Genomic DNA, 17,292 nt, shown 5'->3' with positions numbered 1-17,292 from the left:
CAATGACAATTTTTTTTAGATATTGAAACATAAAATTCAACAAGACAAGACATCTAAAAAGATAACACATTTAAGAAAGTTGGTTTACATTACACGGAGAAATTTAAATAAAATAAAAAATAAAATATAGTCAAATAGAAATAAATCAAAAAAAGAGAGACAGCATATCAGTTTAATTTTCTTTGGTGTATAAAAGTGTATCTGTAGATCATACAAACCTTCAAACAGGGTTTAGAATAATTTCTATTACTTTAATAAATATGACATTTTCCAGATAAAATCATAAAATTCATCATAAAATTGACAGACGATTTTTTTATTCAAAATAAAAGATAACTTCTTTGTTGTCTTCTGTTGAAAATGTATATATAAATCTTCCCAGAATTCTTTGGAATGAAAACATTAAAAAAGATGTAAAATTCTTTCAGGCGGATCTGAACGAAATTAACATTTTTCATCAATATCCATACATTTTGATAAAGTATAGTTGCTAACATAAATATTATGAAGAACTTTCAGATGCATTTGCCGAAGTTTTTTTAGATATACAAAATCAAAAGGGAAGTAGGAAAGTTTTTCCAAATATTCTCTGGAAAACAACTGTCCTATAAAAAATTCTGACCAATGACAAGTATTGAGAGTGCAGTATTACCAGTCGTTGCTGCGCAGACCGAACTGCGTATGATGACACCAAAGTACCGCGAGAGCAAATCAAAAGCACAAAGCTCGCGGTAATTTGATGTCATGCGCTACTTTAAGTCAAAAATGTTTCCAAGACATGTTGTTTTATGAGTAAATATGTTATTTTATTTCAGCCCACTGTTGAATACACTAATAAATACAATGCCAATTTATAATGCGCTCCATTACAAACACCCTTAAAACCATTACAAAATTCTTATATGGAGTATATTTTAGCCAGTAAAAGCCAACACGTCAGAGACCATTAAACAATTACTCAAAATTTCAGTACATCTTTTCTCTATTGACATTTTAAGTAACTGCTTGAAATGATTAATATGCCTTTTATAACAGATAAAACATTTTATTTTCACGTTCATGCAAATTGGGTAGCCTACAATTGTATCATGTATTACTTAGTTCTTTGCCTCCCATCTATTTTAATTTTATCTCATTTTTATTTTTTACTACTTTATAATTATCAATATACAAACAATACAGAAACAACTGACTTTCAAGTTAAATTAAGCATTTATTTGTAGATTATTGTCATTTTTTTGTTTAATGCATTACTTAGTCAAGCAAGAATGTGAACGTTTACAGAAGAAAACAAAACAGGGTCTCCATGCTAGGTAACTGCTGTAACAAGATCTCATGATCCTTCAATACAACTGATATGCGTTTAGATCTTGCGTAGGGCACGGGCCGTTTCCTCCAGAGCTTCACGTGGTTCACTGGGAGGAGGAATCTTCAGGTCTGTAGGCTCCACCCCCCAGATCTCAGTGGCGTACTCTTTAATGGTGCGGTCACTGGAGAACTTTCCAGATGCTGCAATGTTCCTAATTACCATCCGAGTCCATTCTTTCTGATCCTGACCGGAAAAGTAAGAGATGTCTTATAATACTCCCACATTAAAAGTAATAGTTCCAAAAGTAATTTTGCTACATGCATGTTTACCTTATACAGAGCGCTGACTCTCTCTTGACATTTGACATAAGACTCATAGTCTGCGAAAACCTTAAACCTGAAGAAATTTTTCAGAAGATAAGAGTCTGTAAAAATTTAAGAGAGAAATGTGTGCATACAGTATGCGCATATTACCGATCATGATGGAACAGCATGTTGATAAGGTCACTGAACATCTCGGGATGTTGTGGTGAGTAAAAGCCACTTTTAATCTGATCCATGGCCTGTTTCAGCTCTGGAAGACTCTGATAATATTTCAAGGCGTCATAGCTATGCAAAAAATATACAGTTTATTTTTTCACACAAGTACAAAGTAAGTGCATAGTAAAATATCACTACATGCATTTATTCAGTCTCTCATTACCCTTCTCTATCCATCTCGGCTACATCCTCCACCCTCATGCCAAATATAAAGAGGTTTTCCTCTCCAGCTTCTTCTGCCATCTCGACATTGGCACCATCCATAGTACCAATGGTCAAGGCCCCATTCAACATGAACTTCATATTTCCTGTTCCGGATGCTTCCGTACCCGCAGTCGAAATCTGCTCGGAAAGGTCGGTAGCTGGGATGACTGCACACCAAAAATAAATACCCAGAAATGTAAGACTTTTAGCCACAAACATTTGTGAGAGTTTATGAAAATGTTATTTTGTTTAACCTTTTTCTGCTAGTGATACCCTGTAGTTCTCCAGGTAAATGACTTTTAGTTTACGGCCAATAACAGGATCGTTATTGACGACATCAGCGACAGAGGTGATCAACTTAATGATCATCTTTGCCATGTGATATCCGGGAGCAGCCTGCATGCACACATATACAGTAAACACACATACTGTAAAGTAAAAAAAGAGCCGTTTATGTGTTCAGAATATTGTTTTGTTTTACCTTGCCACCAATGATCACAGTCCGTGGTACGAACGATTTGTTGGGGTTTCTTTTGATCCCTGTGTGTAAAAAAGGAATTATGTTGTTTACAACCTTTGCATTTATGCATTTTGCAGATGCTTTACCACAGCGATTTAAACTATGCAGTTTATTATCATACAGTATACATGCCACGGGATCGAATACATAAAAAAAAATAAGTGTTTGCATTTCAGTATATTTTCGTTTTGGTGTACGTACGGTTGTACATAGTGATGATGTGGAGGCAGTTGAGCAGCTGTCGTTTATATTCATGGATTCTTTTCACATGGACGTCAAACAGGGATGAAGGATTTATGTCCACTTTGTACACCTTCTCCAAGTACTGTGCAAACTTCAGCTTGTTATCCTGTCCAAACACAAACAAATGTCTAGAAGATATTGTGAAAAATGTTAACCAAAAATATCTGGGGCACCAGATCTGATTGGTTACAAACATTCTTTGGAATATCTTCATTTGTATTCAGCAAAACAATAAAATTTAAAAAGTAAATGAGTGAATTTTCATTTTTTTTGTGAACTATCCCTTTAAATGTTTTTTTAAAAACCTCCTAAAAAAATTATAAGACATAAAAAAATGACAGAACTTGCACCCCCCAGAGTAAATGTGTTTTATTATAAGTTATGATATTTTGATTTCAAACCTAATGTACTGGAACTCAAACATTGCAATCTTCCAATGCAATCAGTATGACCACAGGAAACCCAGCAGTGAACATTTATATGATGAAATTGATGGTGTGTTTTCAAACCTGTTTGACTTTGGAAACATCTCTGATGAAAGTATCATCATCAACTAAATTATTCAAGTTCTGCAGTAGATTCAGATCCTTCACAAATTCTTCACCGATAGCCTACAAACACACGACACACACAAATAAAACATAAAATGAAACTATGGATGTGTTATGAAAAGAGATTAAATTTGACTGTGCCTGACCTCTGCGATCAGATCAGCGAGTCCAGGGTTGCAGAGGAGCAGCCAGCGTCGTGGTGTGATCCCGTTTGTTTTATTCTGAAACTTCTCTGGTTCCAGCTCACAAAAGTCTCGGAATCTAAACGATTAAATGCAATTTTAAGATCACTCCTTTTGCATTATTTTTTTTTAAATTTTTGTTTTCATAAATTCTGTACATCGTTTTGAACAAATTATATTTTGTTCTACTAAAATGAAAATGCAACACAAATTTACAGAGAGAGGTGTAGCCTACACATCTTTTTTGATGATTTCGGAGTGAATCTCTGCGACTCCATTGACTTTGTGTGACCCCACAATGCAGAGATGAGCCATGTTTACCCTCTTCCCCCCTCCTTCCTCAATCAAAGACATCCTGGAGATCCGAGCCAGATCATCTGGAAACAGAGATGCTATATGCTACAAACACACAGACACACACACACACACACACACACATGCATGTTAATGTGGTGTGTGCTATACATTATATGAGATCATAAGCATTTGTGAGTGTATACAAACTGAATGGATAATCTAACTTAAGAGATTTTTTCGATTTTTTTTTTATTATGAAAATGTTAAACATGTGCTTTTTCCTCACATCCAGATGTATTTGGTTGATCTTGTATATGATCTGCAGGTGTCGGGGTAAAAGTGTCTCCATGAGTTCAACTGGCCAGCGCTCCAGAGCTTCAGGAAGAACTGTGTGGTTGGTGTATGCGAACGTTCGCCTAGTAATATCCCAGGCCTAAACACATACACAGAAAACGTTTTCATTACTTTAAATACTTTTACTGAGCGTACTGAACATTAAATAAATATCAGACAATTTCAACTTACAACAAGTGCATCATTATGTCTTTTGTATTCTTTTTATTGTGCTAATAGAAATGCACGCGTTTAGTGATACTATAACATAATTCATAAATCTTACAGTGTCCCAGTCCAGCTTCTCAATGTCCACAAAAATCCTCATGAGCTCAGGAATGGCCATAGCAGGATGAGTATCATTCAGCTGAATGGCAACCTGACACACACACATACAATCGCACACATATTGATTCATATACATTCCCTCCTTAAAGTTTATTCTGTAATGAAGAGCACTATTGTATTGACTAGTGTGAATGAAAAGTGCCTTTCACATTTATATTTCGCTCTGAAGTGACCAAAATACATTGTGGAACAGCAATTCTGCAATGTTTAGTGCGCAGTGCTAGTATTTAGTATGCAGTAAAGAGTAGACCTTATCAGGAAAGCTGTCAAATGACAGCGGTGTAGAGCTGCTCCTCTTTGAAGTCTTAAAGCGTCGGATCACATCCTGTAAAGTCGCTGCCACTGCAAAATATTCCTGCTTCAGACGCAGCTCCTTGCCTTCAAAAAACTACAGAACCCAGAAATACCAGAGTCATAAAACTACAAAAGAAAAAATTTCAGCATAAATTTAAACAGACATAAAAAACATACATTGTCATTGGGATAGAGGACACGGGAAATGTTCTCAGCCAAGTTTCGGTCCAGAACTGCCTGAATATAATCACCTACATTAACTGTGAGAAAGGGAAATGCATCATTATTCAAAATTCACATATAAACTCCAGTAACACTCATAAACTATTCTTTGACTTTATAGTGATTTAATAGAAGAAGAACTTGCTAATTACTTTTAATCCTACAATACACAGATGTAAAAAGCAAATGGCACTGGATTGATAAGCCACTGTGAATGACTCACAGTCTCGCAGGTTGAAGTCATTGGGTGCTCGTGCAGACCACAGACGCATGGTGTTCACAGTGTTGTTCATGTAGCCAGGAATAGGCGTGTCGTATGGCATTGCCAGAATCACCTACAACACAGCCATGCATCACAAATTTGACCACGTGTGTTTGTGTGTCTGTATTATTGTGTATATGGCTACCTGTGTGTCAACCCATTTAGGCTCTGCTCCCTCTTTTTCCTCCACACGGCCGTAGAAATGCACCGGCAGCATGAACTCAGGACGGGCCTTTTCCCATGGGTTACCATACCTCAACCAATCATCTGCCTCCTCAACCTAAAATAAAGGGCATTTAACCAATTACAAGAGAATATCAGGACATGTACATGTTATAGTCAGTGTCAGCTCTATTGACCTAGGATAGGCTAAAGTCTATGCATGTGTGTGTACTGTATTTCACTGCACAAACACACTTGCATTATCTTTGATCTCTATTTGCAAGCAAATTATGCTGCAGTCTTTTATCAACAACATTCCCATTGGTCCAATATTATCAGCTCTACAACAAGCTCACATGCCAAATATGCACTAGGCCAGTGACCACAAATGCAATGGACTCCTGGCCTACATGCATTGATTTTTAACCAAATACTGACCTATAAAGTGCTGCAACCTGTCTGAATATATTTTGAACTATACTGTGCAATGCAAAGTGAATAGAAAATCTGAATCTGAAAGACATTTTATGTTTTTATGTTTTTCACCCCTCATTTTAATTATAAAAAAAGTTTTGTGCATGCGTTTTCTTCACATCCAGATGTACAGTATTTGGTTGATCCTAAGTGTTGGGACAATAAGAGAACAATTACTATAGATCATGCATTAAATTCACCTGCCAGCCATCTTTGATTTTCTGGTTAAAGATTCCATACTCATAACGGATCCCATATCCATAAGCAGCCAGACCCAGAGTCGCCATAGAGTCCAGAAAACAAGCTGTGGATCAGTGATACAAACACATTCACAGTTAATACCACTGAGTTATAAAAAACAATTCTGGTCCAGAGTATTTTACTTGTCTGGAGGTATTTCTCTGGTTGATGCAGAGTATGTGTACATGTGAGTGTGCAAAGAGACCTGCTAGTCTTCCCAGCCCTCCATTTCCCAAACCAGCATCCTCTTCCATATCCTCTAAATCCTCCATATCCAACCCCAACTATGCAAAAAAAAAAAAAATGTATCAGTCGATGTATAAATGTATAGACAGATGGATAAATTTGGTGTCTTCTCTCACCTGATAAACAGCCTCATCACAGGCATTCTGCAGCCCCAGGTTAACCATGGTGTTCTGGAGCGCTCTACCCATGTAGAATTCCAGGGACAAGTAATATACACGCTAAAAAAAAACACATTTCACAAGTTTCTGTTTTTCCTTATGTGTCTACTACCTGCACTAATAATGTTTGTATTTAGTGTAAAGCTGTGTTGCAACAAAGCAAAATTGCACAGGGATATACAGCATACAACATTAAAAAAGGTAACAACACTCATCCTCTATAAAGAAACTGAATTTTCATTTTTATTCATATGCATTGGTGATTAGGATCTGGATAAATAAATAAATATATACATGCTGGGATTGGGAAACCATGTGCAACAACGAATAAAAAAGTAATAAATAAATAAACAAACAAATAAAATATAATTTTATTTTTTAAATTCCTTGTTGCACAAAGGGGTGATTTCCCAGACATGGATAAGCTTAAACCAGGAATAGGCCTTAGTTTAATTATGAAATATAACTAGTTTTAATAAACATGCCTTACTAAAAACATTACTGGTGTGCATTTTGAGGCAAAATAAAGGGCACTGATGTGTTTTAAGATATGTCAGTCAGTGCAAGTTGTTTTCAGTTTGGACAGCTCTTACATTTATTTTAGTCTAGGGCTAGTCGAAACCATCCCTGATTTTTTTTCTTTTTTCAATTTAATCCGTTTGAAATTATCATTAATTTAAACTTTCTTGACTACTGAGGAGATGCTATAAATTGTTAAATAAAGTCTTAGCTTTTCAAGCTAATTCAACTTTATTTTTATAATTTATAGCGACCTACTAGTCAAGAAAGTTGAAATAAATAGCAAATTTCAGTTAATTATTAAAATTATTAATTAAAAAAAAAATGTGCAACAAGGATTTTTTATATACGGGGAGGTTTAATTTGTATAATGGCTGTGAATCAATGAGTTGTGGATCACTGTTATTTAACCCAAATCTGTTGTTGACAGTTTATTTATTCGATACTATTTATTGCGTCTATATTTCACAACTATACTATTTAAACACGCCTAATAAAAATATAAATTCTCTAAATTGTTGCCAATTCAGAAATGTCAAACAACAACAAAACGATCATTCAACTCGAGTCCTCGTGAATCTGCGTAGTAGGGCTTCAGAGACCTGCGTCATGTAAAACTCTGTGTTGACAGTCGCAGCCCTTTTGAATATATTAGGAAGTTTTATTTTGTTGCCAGTCCTGTAACGTTTGTTTCGGACTCACCTTCGGGTCGGCCTCATAATAAAATTGTTGTGTCCGGATCCAGCGTCCGACTAGGTGATCACGCACTGTGTGCGCGAGCGCGAAATAATAATCGCGTGGTGTGGCGACGTTTCTATCCTTCACGAGGGTGAAGTGCAGGTGTCGGTTAAAGCCTTTTTTCAACTCCGCCACATTTTCCACGCCGACAATTCCTCTGATGCTGATCTGTTTGCGTTTCTCCTGGTCCGTCAGAGGCTTCGACATATTGATAATCACCCTTTAAAACCAGCGAGCGGTGCAACGACACCAAGCGCTTTATAGGAGAAACCGAGGGAGGGGCAGAATTCTCTATCTCTCTCTTCTTTTGGACTTTTTGACCGTGACTTTTAACCATTGGCCAAGTCAGAAAAATAAAATAAAAACGTTTTTCTACATTCTAACAGTTTAAATGGTATAATTATATTGGTTTAAATGACTTTGTGGGTCTTTAATGTGTTGGGTCCTGTTGGTGGGATTTTATACACTGCAAAAAATGACTTTCTTACTTAGTATTTTTGTCTTGTTTTCAGTAGAAATATCTAAAAATTCTTAAATCAAGATGTATTTTCTTGATGAGCAAAATGACCTAAGAAAATAATACTAGTTTTTAGACAAAAAATATACAATTTAAGTATTTGTGCTTAAAACAAAGCAAAAATATCTGCCAATGGGGTGAGAAAATTTTACTTGAATTAAGTGTTTAAGAAAAAAGAAATCTTATTTCACAATTTTTTTTTCTCACCCCATTGGCAGATAATTTAGCTTGTTTTAAGGACAATTTCACTTTAATTGTATATTATTTGTCTTAAAACTATACTTATTAACTTAGGTCGTTTTGCTCATCAAGAATTTTTAGATATTTCTACTGAAAACAAGACAAAAATACCTAGTAAGAAAGTCATTTTTTGCAGTGTTTGACAGTCAGTAAAATACTTTTCAGCAACTTGTAGACTTGTATTGGAAAATGTATTAAATAACATGTTGTAATGGTAAACAGCAGATGGTTAATAATGCCACATATAGGTAAATAGAAAAGTTTTTGCAGGGTAATGTTTTTGTCACGTGAACAACAGACAATTGTATGTTTTACCTAATCCAGTTTATTGAGATAGAACTTTACAGATAACAACAATTCAGACACATAATAATAACAATAATAATACATTTTATTTCTTATATTGGGAATAATTTATGAAAAAATACAATTGATTTACAAATGGGTGAAATTTATCCCAAACATTCAGATGTTTGTTGAGCATTTAACTACTGTTGACCAACAAACATATACTAGAGTACAGCACCTGCCCCTTATTTTAACCCCACCAGTGGGATCATTTTAAATATCTGTTAATGCAAAAGTACATCCTTTATGTAAACTAATAGCCAATGCTTCAAGCAGCTACGCTGTATTCTGTATCATATAAAGTTCTTTCTTTTGGATTTGCAGCTATGCTGTTTCATATTGCAACATTTTCTGACATTGATAGTAAGCAGCACCAGTTATTTATTTAGCATTTGCGTTTAGCTTTGAGACAGCAAATGAAATATATAATACAAAGTGAACAACAAAAGTTTATTCATTCTCATCTCTGCATAATATGCTATCCAAAGACAAGGAAATGGCTGTGTGTGATTATGGCCGAAATTGTGTCCTCAATCTGTTCAACAAACAACAAATTCAGTTCATGCTGGCAATGTCCCATATGGCCCATTTTGTATCTGTGTTGTTCCTCCAATGTAGTATGCAGACAGTATCAGTGGGATCTCAAATTGCAATCCATAACTTTATTAAGGAACACCAATGGTCCGATTCACGATCTTACATTTTCTTTGATGTGTAAGTGTGTGTTAACAATATGCAAAAGGTACAAACCCCAAAGTAAACAATGACGCGAGTAATCGTCTCCAATGTAAATCTCTTTTCTTGGACTACAACAAACACACGGATTGTAGGCAACAGTTTACTTCCTGGGATTGGTGATGTAGACAAGACCGACATTATCATCATTCCTCCCGTTTGGACTCATAGCCTGTAGGTTAACTCCTGTTAGGATTGCATTGTGCACGAATCTTTCGAACATCGTAAAGAGCGTCCCATTGACGTCAGAGGTATTCAGGCCAATTACAATGTACAGATTAGCTGGCCAATCAGGGACACAGAGCTTTTCAAATGCGTGTGTTTCAGGAAAAGAATGAAATCTGGAGCTACAAAAATGTACGGTATGTGGAAAATTTAAATTTAAATAAATTTAAAAAATGTTTTTTAAACCATAAACCACGCAAACACATTGCATTATACCAAATACACAAAATAACATTGTTTTTAGCAATTACATAGGTGCTCTTTAAGATAAGTAAAGTAACTCTGTTTCAAACAGAGATGGCGATAGAGAGTCAAAAGTTACAGTTTGCAGTTTTAAAGGGATAGTTCATCCAAAAATGAAAAACAAATACTTTGAAAGTCAGTGAGTAACGTTAACTAACTGTGTGCTTACCATCATTTATCAAAATATCTTTTTTTGTGTTTAACAGAATAAAGAAACTCATGCAGGTTTAGATCAGTGTGTAGGTGAACTATCCATAAGGCGTATGAGTCTGATAAGGGTTGGGTTTTGGTACGTGTTTCAACCGGTTTGAACCATGATTTGGCACAGGTAGGATTTGTGTTTGGAGAAGTTTTGAGATAGGGCTTGAATTTAGATTCAAAGGGTTTTAGGAGTACGCATTTGCAGCATTAGACAAACTCAAATATAGATTCTGTCCGCACTTCTATTGGTTCAAGACACCACCATGACACCTTGCAATAAAATTCTGTGTAATGTAAAAATTAAGGTTTAGCACACCAGTAACTTATTTCTTAGCTTAACTTCACACAGAAGATTTTCTCATAAAACAACAGACAAATCTGTTAAGATCCAGTAAGCTCAGAGTTCACATCCATGAGCACCTTTTTCATAAAAACAACAACAACAACATCATCAATAATAATAATAATAATAATAATATCTAGAAAAGAGTAACAAAAACATGAAAGAATTTTAATATTAATTTACCTCACACACATCAGGATCAGAGTTAAGCTTAATTTAGGGTTTGGTTAATCCTGAACCTCACATATATACCAGGTCCAGTTACATTTCACAATTCTCAGACCTATTAATGACTGTCAGCAGCGATTCCCCCACCAAGCACTCACTGTATCTGTGTGTGTGTGCCTGTCTGTGCGTGTGTGTGTGTGTTCTTATATAAATGTGTATCAGCTTTGTGTTTGCACTCTTTAGCAAACTGATCCTGCAGGATCAGACTCTCCCGGTGTATAAAAATCTGGAATAGGCAGCCCAGAATGAAGAGTCACCTATTAAAAGAAACACACACATAAATCCCTTTAAGGAAATAATCCACACTTTACAACATTTAAAGCTCCTCCCCCAGACAAACTTACATTTTTATTGACTGACGATCGGCAGTTTTACCACAATAAGGTGGGACTTTCATTACTAGACCATTGTAACAGAAAAGCCCTTTTAAGTAAAGAACCAGTTACCTGAACGTTGCGGTTGAGGCTTATGGCTGGGTAGTACATGCCCTCCAGTGTGTTAAAGGCAACGGGTCCTTGTTGCTCATCATTAATCAAAAACAACAAAATCCCACGAGAGAAATCCAGCAACACACCCACAGTCGCTCCTTTGCCTATTCCACCATCCGTACTGAAAAACGAAGAAGAGAATCATAGAGTTGAAATATGATGCACTTATTCAATAATCTGTAACACTTCTATGCATTTATGTCATACTGAATATTTCCACTGAAACAAGAAGTTATGGCAGGACATATTGAGTGGCTCCTCCTCCTTTTAAAATAGCCAATAGCGTTTAGTTTACCTCACAGCCTGGAATCTGATAAGAAGCTGAAGTGCAGTATGTGTCATAAAAATCACTGATCTGTAGTGGCTGAAGTGAAAGATTGTAAGTTTTGAATGCCTATAACTGTCAGTGTTTTGGTTCACAAGTTTAAAGGTATCCCTAAGATTAACATATTCATACTTAAAGCCAGAAAACGTTTAATTTTGATTTTATGGAGACATTCAACCTGCAGATCTGTTACTCTTCACCTCTCCTCACTACATTGTGAATATCATTAACCAGCAGCAGATGGCAGTAATGTAGTGCTGACTCTGTCATCTATTTGTATGTGCCTTGCTTAAAGGCACACTCCACTTTTTTGAATGATGATTTTTACCTTTTTGGAATCCATTCATCTGATCTAATCCATTGAGTCTGATTAGACCATTAGCATCACGCTCAAAAAGACCAGAGAGTTTCAATATTTTTCCTATTTAAAACTTGACTCTTCTAGTAGTTACATCGTGTACTAAGACGGACAGAAAATTTAAAGTTGCAATTTTCTAGATAGATATGGCTAGGAATTAGTTGTAATAATCAAGGACTTTGCTGCTGTAACATGGCTGCAGCAGGCGTAGTGATATTACGTACTGCCCGAAAATAGTCCCCTGCCATTGAAAGTTACTAAGGGGACTATTTTCGGCTGCTGCGTAATATCATTGTGCCTCCTGCAGCCATGTTACAGCAGCAAAGTCCTTGATTATTACGCCAGAATGAGAGTATAGTTCCTAGCCATATCTGCCTAGAAAATTTCAACTTTTTATTTTCTCTCGGTCTTAGTACACAATGTAACTACAGAAAAATCAAGTTTTAAATAAGAAAATATCGAAACTCTTTGGTTATTTTTTAGCGCGATGGGTGACCAGATTTTTAAAATGAAAACAGGGGACATTTCCTAGTTAAATGGTCAAAATATCATTAAAATCTCATTTGTTGTTATCTATAATTAAAAAATGGGGACAAAATGTTTTTTGAAAGTTTTCTTCTTTTTATTGTTGTGGGTTCACTGCAAAAAATGACTTCTTACTTAATTGTATTTTTGTCTTATTTTCAGTACAAATATCTAAAAAATCTTAAATCAACATGCATTTTCTTGATAAGCAAAATCCCCTAAGAAAAATCTAGCTTTAAGACAAAAAAAATTTTTAGTGAATTTGTGCTTAAAACATGCAAAAAAATATTTTTCTTGATTTAAGTAGTGGTAGATTTTTTTTTTTGCTTGTTTTAAGCACAAATTTGATATTTTGGTCTATAAATTAGACTTATATTCTTAGGTAATTTTGCCCATCAAGAAAATACATCTTGACTTAAGAATTTTTTATATTTGTACTGAAAACAAGAGAAAAATACTAATAAGAAAGTCATTTTTTGCAGTGTTTCTAATTCAATTAATTGAACAATTTCTGTATCCTAAAAATCAATTTTTTCCCGTTTTTTTACAAAAGAGACATACCCCATCAAAAATTACTTGTAAGGTACTACTTCAGCTGATTTCATAACATTGTAAACGTGAAGAACAGAAGGAATAGTGCAAAATGTAAACATATTTAGCCTACAAAAAAAAAAATGCTCCGTAACATACTGTGATCAGTTCACCTCATTGGTTTATTATTTTAATTTAACATGAGTATTTAGTACCTTAAGCCACCATAACTTTAACTGTTTTCATATCTTATGATAACTTGATTGATGATAACAAAGAGTATAATGACGCTTTCTCGTGTGTCTCGTAGTAAATTCTTCATTGCTAAATCAGTGGCGTGTGCAAGTAATATAGCTCGCGGCCCCCTCTGCTGGTGAAAATAATCATTACATGATTGCTCCGGTCTGGTACTACAAACGCTATGTTGATCGGGTTTTTCAGTGTATTTGCTGGTTGTTTTGGACATGCTGTAAAACGGGGACATTTCCGGGGACAGCTTCAGTCGGGGACAGAACACCAAAAAACGGGACTGTCCCCGGAAAACGGGGACGTCTGGTCACCTTATGCTAATGGACTAATCATACTCAATGGATTGTGCTAAGCTATGCTAAAAGTGTTAGCGCCAGAGACAGAGATTGGCTGAATGGATTCCTAAACAGTAAAAATCAAATGTTTAACTCTAGGGGAGCTGGAAAATTTTCAGAAAAAGTGGAGTGTGCCTTTAAAGATGATGCATCCAATTTCTAGTGCACTAGACTTAGCCAGTTTTGGAGATAAGACTTTTGGTGTAATTCATAGGCCATTTCTTAAACTGAAGGCTGCATCCTTCGAAGGTCGCATATTTAGGCTCCATACATCATTAAGCTTGGTTTATTTTTAGTTACCTGAGCATTACATTCGTAAGTCATAGGCATATTACAACAATTTACTTTTAACTTAAGTATAATAGTAAACTTTATAATTCTGAAATTAGTCTTTATGATGTATACCCTCCAAATGCAGCCTACAAAGGATGCAGCCTTGCGTTTGAGAAACGGCCTATGAATTATACCAAACGTCTTATCTCCAAAACTCCACCCTAGAAAGTCATGTTAGGCCATCAAAGCTGAGCACAGGCCAATGATTATTATGCAGAGAGCATATCTGATTAAAAAAGTGTGGGTTGCTGCCTGACTCTTCATAGCTGTTTACCGTGCCCAAGGCTGTCGCAGTGACAGGTATGATATCTCAGGACACCTATTTCAGTAACATCTGTCAAAAGGCCTTTTATGCCCTCCGAAGCTTTGAAAACAACGTTCAGACCACCACGCCATCTGAAGACATTGAATGTAGGAGTATTTCAAAGACAAACAGAATGAAATAAAGTGCATGTTTACTGCAACTGTGTGGGTATAGCTGTTATATTGCTTGCTGATGGTGTAACTATGATGTGATTTATGAAACTGTAGCGAGCGTTGTATTTTCTATGCTCAAGAGCAGTGACGGCACTCGACTTTTGATAAATGATCAGTGGTATATCTCCACTAGGAATGCTTTCAACAGACGATCATGAGTCTTCTATAAGACACACTTTTAATTATTCATTATAGATTAAAAAGTAGTTTCTAAAGAGTCATTGTGCAAACAATGTGAATAAAATCTATTACAGCAAGGAATACTTATTTATTCTAGCATCTGTGGCTATATTCATGGCGCAAACTGGTTTATCTACAGTATACACAGTCAGTCTACACACAGGTTGGGGAAAGACAATTTGGCATCTCCAATTTCCTAACCTGCTGTCTTTGGACTGTGGGAGGAAACAGGAATAGCCAGATTAAGCCCACGTTGACAACGTGACAATGGGAGAACATGCAAGCTCCACACAGAGAGGCAATTCAATGCTCAAACTAGGGACCTTCTTGCTGTGAGGCAACAGTGCTACCCACTGAGCCTCTGTTCCGCCCCTCAAGGGATATTATTTATTATATAAGCGATATGAAGTGATTAAGACAATTAACTTGCTTCATTTGAGATTTAAATAGCATCCATTTTGTAACGAAGGGCAATAAGACCCATAAAATGGTCTCAGCCAAATACTAAAATTACCCAATGATCTAGTCACCCTCAAGCAATCCAAGATTCTTATATCCATCATCTTTCAGACAAACACATTTGGAGTTATTTTAGTAAATCCCCTTGCTCTTCCAAGCTTTATAATGGTAGAAAACAGGGATCAGGAGTGAGCATTTGTTGCCATGGGTACGTTGCATAGTGACTCCAAGATAGTAGCTAGCTAGTTATTATAGTTTATAAAGTTTTAAAATATTTATTTTTACAATAACCTATAAGTCCTTTATTAACGCATTAGAGCCGTGTGGATTACTTCTGTGAAGGATGGATGCACTTTTTTGGGCTTCAAAGTCAGAGTTGTTCCCTAATCCATGTTTGCTCCCATTATAAGCTTGGAAAAGCAAGAACATTTACTAAAATAACAAAAAAATTTGTTTGTCTGAAGATGATGGACATATGCATCTTGGATTGCTTGAGGGTGAGTACTTCATGGATAATTGACCTATGGCCAAGCCACGCCCCCAAACACGATGAGCCAATCATAGTGCACATAGCTAACCCAATACACTCAGACATTCTCTGCTTACACGTCTATTGAAATGCATTGCCGTTGGTCAGTTTTCATTCGTTTTTATATGTTTTTTTCTTGTAATTTTAAGTTTAAAATGGTCAAATGTTGTGCATGGGGTACATGCAACTCCGACACTAGGTATCCCGAGAGGCTGGGCAACGTTGTGTATTTTTTACCCTTTCCCAAGCCACATTTCAACCGAGATAACGTTAAGTGTCTTCTCTGGATTAAGTTATGTGGTAGACCACTACACCAGGATGTCTACATCTGTTCTGAGCTAAGTCAACAACGTATTTGAACATTATCTTCAACATCTCTAACGTAACGTTAGCCTAACATTAGAAAACGTTAACGTTAGCTTCTAGCTGCGTTGTACATCATGTCACTTAGCTTCATTAACGTTTCTGTAAATAACCGAGATAACAAATGTTATTTGTAATAGCAATGTTGTGCTGAATGATTCATGTAAATACTGTAGCACCAAACTAAGAGAGAGGAACTCTTGGTAAAGATGGTAAAAGAAACGTATGCAACTTAAGGGGGTCGCACACCGGACGCGCAGCTCAGCGCTGCGGCGTTCTAAAAAAAATCGAACACATTGTTTTCTATGAATATACGCACACTGGTGCCGACATGTGGCGCCTGTACGCGCACCCAGCTACAACTCAGGAAGTTGCTCAAATCCCTTTCATGCCACAGAGCGCCACTTACATAGTTTAACAATAAATAACATCATATTTGTCCCAAATCATTTACGATTACCATTGGCTGCTAACGTATATTTTGCATTTTGAAGTAGACGCTTTCTGACTAAGCTTGAGCTATTTACTGTAATGTGCACTTTCCAGTGTACAATACCTCCGAGTTGTCCTAGACGTGACTCGACGCGGCGCTAAGTTGCGTGTCCGGTGTGCGACCCCCTTTAGACATGTACATTTTTATTTAGTTTATCGCGTTTAACTTTAAAGTTTTTCATCGACCTTCTCAACAATACAATTATAAATATAACCCTCCAATGCATAGGTAAGGCCCTTTTGGTGATTTTGAGATGATATATAGTCTTTCTGTCTCCAAAAATCATCAATCGCCTCCTGTGAGCGCCTATCACCGAATGTTGATTGTTTGTCCGAGTGAGTGGAGGGGCGTGGCTTAGCCATAGGTCAATTGTGATATTTGGCTGGAGTATCGCTTTAAAGAAATCCCAAAACAAAAAAATGTATGCATTTTAAAGGGCACCTATTATGCAAATCCACTTTTACAAGGTGTTTGAACATAATGTGTGTTGACAACCACCCCACGATGAAAAAAATCCACCCGCTCCTTGTTTTTTAATCCCCATTAAACCAAAGCAGTCTCATTAGACATGCCGTTTTGATTCCCTTATCAATGTGAGGTCACATTGATTAAGCACCGCCCACAGTCCTGCATTACCATAGTTTCCACCCTCAGCCAGTTGTACTCTGTCTACTAGATACTATTGTCTCAGACTGTATTATTCAGATCTATTTTAAATGTTTGTAA

At 36.2% G+C, this 17,292-nt stretch overlaps 2 protein-coding genes across 11 annotated transcripts in view; both read right to left on the bottom strand.

Moving 5' to 3' along the window:
* Positions 1-781: 781 nt before the first annotated feature.
* Positions 782-8,118, bottom strand: pygl (phosphorylase, glycogen, liver). The gene is made up of 20 exons (XM_065296326.2): positions 7,806-8,118; positions 6,543-6,644; positions 6,386-6,464; positions 6,141-6,244; positions 5,450-5,584; positions 5,266-5,377; positions 4,998-5,080; positions 4,777-4,914; positions 4,465-4,557; positions 4,132-4,278; positions 3,784-3,947; positions 3,513-3,627; positions 3,325-3,426; positions 2,774-2,921; positions 2,534-2,592; positions 2,307-2,448; positions 2,012-2,219; positions 1,783-1,917; positions 1,639-1,705; positions 782-1,552 (listed from the first exon to the last, which is right to left on the bottom strand). The coding sequence occupies exons 1-20, from the start codon at positions 8,046-8,048 to the stop codon at positions 1,364-1,366; spliced, it is 2,565 nt and encodes an 854-aa protein (XP_065152398.1). The 5' UTR covers positions 8,049-8,118; the 3' UTR covers positions 782-1,363.
* Positions 8,119-10,094: 1,976 nt separating this feature from the next.
* The window catches only part of trim9 (tripartite motif containing 9), a 28,274-nt gene continuing 21,076 nt past the window's right edge, over positions 10,095-17,292 (bottom strand). For all 10 annotated transcript variants that reach the window (XM_065296319.2, XM_065296321.2, XM_065296315.2 and 7 more), the window contains 2 exons: positions 11,368-11,530; positions 10,095-11,178 (listed from right to left, as the gene is read on the bottom strand). In XM_065296319.2, the coding sequence (XP_065152391.1) occupies positions 11,101-11,178; positions 11,368-11,530 (241 nt within the window). In that variant the 3' untranslated portion in view covers positions 10,095-11,100. The remainder of the gene's footprint in view (positions 11,179-11,367; positions 11,531-17,292) is intronic.

Source organism: Paramisgurnus dabryanus, chromosome 20, assembly GCF_030506205.2.
Source record: "Paramisgurnus dabryanus chromosome 20, PD_genome_1.1, whole genome shotgun sequence".
NCBI lineage: Eukaryota > Metazoa > Chordata > Actinopteri > Cypriniformes > Cobitidae > Paramisgurnus > Paramisgurnus dabryanus.
The sequence above is the reverse complement of the archived record's forward strand: the minus strand, read 5'-3'. Positions and strand labels throughout refer to the sequence as shown.